This window comes from Penaeus monodon, chromosome 20 (assembly GCF_015228065.2).
Source record: "Penaeus monodon isolate SGIC_2016 chromosome 20, NSTDA_Pmon_1, whole genome shotgun sequence".
In the NCBI taxonomy this organism is placed as follows: Eukaryota; Metazoa; Arthropoda; class Malacostraca; order Decapoda; family Penaeidae; genus Penaeus; species Penaeus monodon.
Window position 1 is genome coordinate 35295601 of NC_051405.1, and position 1252 is coordinate 35296852.

Here is a 1252-nt window from a genome sequence, read left to right on the forward strand (position 1 = left end):
GTATATACGTATCATACATGCATACCCCATTTTTCCCATGGTAGCGTAATACTAACGAGTCACACCCTTTCCCTCGCGGCAGGTTCCAGAAGGCGAATCCGGGAAAGAAACCCTACGACGTCCTGATGGTGTCCGCAAAAGCCAAAGAGATTCTGCAGAAGAATCCCCCGATGGCCAAGGTGATAAAGGAGGACGTGGCGGAAAAGCTGGACATCACGGCCCTATGTCTTCTCCTTCGGTACTGCTGTGGACTCCGCAAGAAACCCTCAGCGTGGAAGGACCTCTCTCTTCTGGAAGGTATGTCTCTCCCGCGATCGCCTAACTAACAGTACAATATAAGCGTTATATTTCTCAGAAAGGACACGGTTGCTATTAGTATTGCATTTCCATTTGGTTATGCATCATGTCACTCGATTCTGCATGAAAAATAGTGTGTTCTGGTGTACTGTAGGTGTGAGCGAAAAAGGTAGCGGAAACCTGTGTATGGACTTTAATGAACATTTGTGTATTTTCATTGACACCTTTTATCTCCGTGAACCGCTGATTAAATCTTTGTCCTCTTTTTCCAGGAAACATTTCTGAGCTGCGAATTCTCCGCAACGCCGACGGACACTGGACGGAGGAGGGCAGCAGCGACTCGTCCGTTAAGGAGTCATGGGACCGCATGGAGGCGGCCGTGACGAAGGTCCTGCAACTGGGCGACCTGAAGAGTCACGTCCCAAGATTCAAGAAGGAACTCCACGATAAGAGGGTCGTGAACTCTTTCCAAAGGGCGTACGACAGCGATGAAGTCAGAGGTGCGTGTATTCTTCATATCCACAGCTATTGAATGATTAATGGGGGCACTTTACTTATAAGATTGAATGTTATTTAGTTATTACTATATTTTTTTTATATTAATTTACCAAGTAAAGCATTTTTAGAAATACATCGCATAGGAAGTAGCCTTAAACGTCGATTAAGCATCTCAAATGTTACGAGGAAAACAAGTCGAAAGTGAAGAGGAAATGAACACAACTTTCTTTTTGCAGCCTCCATGCAAGACGAACTGAGGGAAGGCTTCCGCAACGGGAACAAGACCACCCAAATGCCCCTCGTGTGGGCTGGAAAGAACTTCGGCTTCCACCACAAAGCCACAAGCACCTACACCAGCACCAGGTTCTCAGTCAACCGCGAAGGGTAAGCAACATGTGTTATACTTGTGCTAGTGAGATTTACTTTGAGCCGTGCTTTAGTCCATTTATTTTTCTGC

The 1252-nt window shown here is 46.1% G+C and overlaps 1 protein-coding gene across 1 annotated transcript in view; it reads left to right on the forward strand.

Moving 5' to 3' along the window:
• Nucleotides 1-1252, forward strand: part of LOC119585780 — a 4948-nt gene that overhangs the window by 973 nt on the left and 2723 nt on the right. The window contains 3 exon segments of the mRNA XM_037934494.1: nucleotides 83-297; nucleotides 570-797; nucleotides 1032-1179. Of these exon segments, the coding sequence (XP_037790422.1) occupies nucleotides 83-297; nucleotides 570-797; nucleotides 1032-1179 (591 nt within the window).